The sequence below is a fragment of the Salvelinus alpinus genome, chromosome 24 (genome assembly GCF_045679555.1).
Source record: "Salvelinus alpinus chromosome 24, SLU_Salpinus.1, whole genome shotgun sequence".
NCBI lineage: Eukaryota > Metazoa > Chordata > Actinopteri > Salmoniformes > Salmonidae > Salvelinus > Salvelinus alpinus.
Genome location: NC_092109.1, coordinates 22,872,998 through 22,875,714, shown reverse-complemented (window position 1 = coordinate 22,875,714; position 2,717 = coordinate 22,872,998). Strand labels below are relative to the sequence as shown.

General features: G+C 42.5%; 1 protein-coding gene across 1 annotated transcript; it reads right to left on the bottom strand.

Moving 5' to 3' along the window:
* Nucleotides 1-616: 616 nt before the first annotated feature.
* On the bottom strand, nucleotides 617-2,204 carry LOC139552334 (vasotocin-neurophysin VT 1). Its single transcript, XM_071363960.1, has 3 exons — nucleotides 1,986-2,204; nucleotides 1,240-1,441; nucleotides 617-1,080 (listed from the first exon to the last, which is right to left on the bottom strand). Exons 1-3 carry the CDS (start codon nucleotides 2,103-2,105, stop codon nucleotides 941-943), a joined length of 462 nt encoding a protein of 153 aa, XP_071220061.1. The 5' UTR covers nucleotides 2,106-2,204; the 3' UTR covers nucleotides 617-940.
* Between the last annotated feature and the right edge of the window lie 513 nt (nucleotides 2,205-2,717).

Below are 2,717 nucleotides of genomic sequence, written 5' to 3'. Positions count from 1 at the left end.
GACTGTCAGCTTTTTTATACACCCACATTGCAGTATCACCTGAAAGGGAAAGTTCACCCTAAAATCAAAGATTATATGGTGCCAAATCTTAATAATAATAATAATTTGGTGGGTGCTTACATTTGTCCTATTTCACACATGTACAAGTGTATAGTAATACGCATTTGTGAATTGTACATTTATTTTTTGCTTAGCCCACTCTCCCTGAGACACCCTCGGTGGGGTCACGGCCAGGGTCTGCTATTATCAACCGCGACCCTCAAGCAATTATTGTTAAGTGCCTTGCTCAAGGGCATATCAACAGATTTTTCACCTTGTTGGCTCGGGGATTCGAAATAGACATCTTTCGGTTCCTGGCCCACCGCTCTAACTGCTAGACTACCTGCCGCCCATAAAATAAAATATTTTCTACCTATTTGGTATTTCAATTCCATTTAACCATGGAATTTCAGACTTGAATTAAAAAATGTGGTCCATAGGAATGAAATTCACTTGAATTTAGACAGTTATTGGCACCAACCCTGACAAGAACCCCTTTGTTTTTGTGGTGAACGATCCCTATAAAGCTGCTGTTTGCCTGTTACTGTACCTCTCAGTAAGCCATAGAAAATACACATTTGAATAGTGCAAGAAAATATTTATTAACTACATATTTACATCCCTTCCACCCCAGTAGATTGTACAATGCATATTTGAGTTGAAGCATTAGAAATGACAACTTACTGAAGGCTACTGAGCACACAGTAAACATTCATGTAGAGCTGATAGAGTTCCCCCTTATGTAGCAAGCCTGCTCTCTACCTCTGCTGTGTGTCTGTGTCCTGTTGTATGTGAATGTGTGTATGCTGTGTGTGAGATTTGTTTTTGTAGTAGTGCCTGTGAAATGGTGAATTTAAGCTCTATTCTGGGTGTGTTCAGGTGAGGGATGGCCAGTGGTTGGTTACTGAGGTCTCCCTCTGCTGGTGGCATGTAGGATCTGCAGCAGGTCACCTGCCAAACCACCCATTAAGGCAGCGTTCTGTTCGCTGGGTGACTGACGTTTACTGTCCTCTAGGCAGTCTGGGTCTAGCACACAACTCTCTGTAAAAAAGTTCAATAGTATTATGACCAGTGGATGATGCAAAAGGGTATATGCAAAAATATTTGGGTTCAAGTAAGTGCACAAGTCGCCTCCCATTAGTAAAACATTTTAGCAACTGTTTCAAAGCTCACCTTTCCATTACTGACTAACTGTCTTACCTGAGTCACAGCAGACCCCGGGTGCAGCACAGCTTCCCTCAGAGCCACACACTCTTCCTCCAGCCTCACAGGGGGAGGGCAGGTAGTTCTCCTCCACACAACCAGCTGCCTCGGGGGAGCCCACGTAGCAGCCCATCCCCTCCCCACAGCAGATACTTGGGCCAAAGCAGTGGCCCCTGTCCCCGGGGCCACACGACATGCACTGTATGAATGAAAGCATCCATTGTTAATCCCTGTGCTAATGGTAGAGTGGCCAGCAGACGGTGCCTTTTGGCCATTACGCACGACCATAGCGCATTGGAAACACGGCTACACAACACCTGAATGTATAACTCCCGCTGATTACTGCATTTGAGGTTGAAATGAATAGTATCTAGCCTACTTTGAGTCATGATTTGAATATTGCAAGCATGAGCAAGGAGTCACATGAAGGACCATTATGTCGCCAAAATCATCCCTATTTTGCGCAATGAATGTGGCAGCATATAGGCTATCCACATGAAGCTGCTTTGATGCTAATCTGACCATATTTTTTTTTTCATCAATAGGCCTAACTGATTAGAATAAATAGGCTCCTTAATTCAAGCAATGTGTTATTTGCACCAATAGAGTTTCTTAAAACACCAAAGCACTCGTTACTGTAACTATAACGAACTACGAAATGTAAAAAAATAAATAAAAAAAACTTAATTGGGAACACAATTCAGTAACTTTACTTCCCATTTTAAATCGACGAATAAACTCACCTGTCGTGGAAGATCAGGAAAAGAGCGCTTCCCGCCTCGCGGACAGTTCTGGATGTAGCACGCGGAGGAGAGCGCGAGGAGCCCCAGGACCCACAGCAGTGGAAATGTAGAATATGGCATCTTGTTCAGTCTGAAGTGCTTCGTCCAATTGATACTATCGGCTACAACTGAACTCTTTCAAAGGGCTCGGTTTTTCTTTTCGAATGTCTGCTAGGAACTTTCCGTTATTTATAGGGATCGTACCAACTGATAAAGCTTACGCTTTGCGCCTACGTCATCACAACCCTTTGCACATCAATGGGACCACCCCCAATGTCCGATCTGATATTTGATGACTCAGCTGTCAAAATTAATCTCTCCCGTTTGGATTATAAAAAGTCTATTAGAATAGACGAATGACACTATTAGAATAGATGGAGGAGACTGACCGTTTGACACCGTCTGTCTGTATACTTCAAGGAGTTGACGGGAGAATGCCCTTTACACCTGTCCACTGTCAGACCAAATGGATATTGCTTTGAAATTGTGAAGCCATGGACATTCCAATAAGATGCATTACAAAGAAATGGAACCATTCAACTCCATATATTGCCAATGAGGTTAATAATTGTCTCAAAAAAAATAATCCTAAACCTGTATTTCTATAACATACAAGATCATTTGTTCTTAACTCTCATTTTAGGTAATGCAAGTTGTCTCCCCTTAATTAACCCTTTGCATTCCAGTCATAGG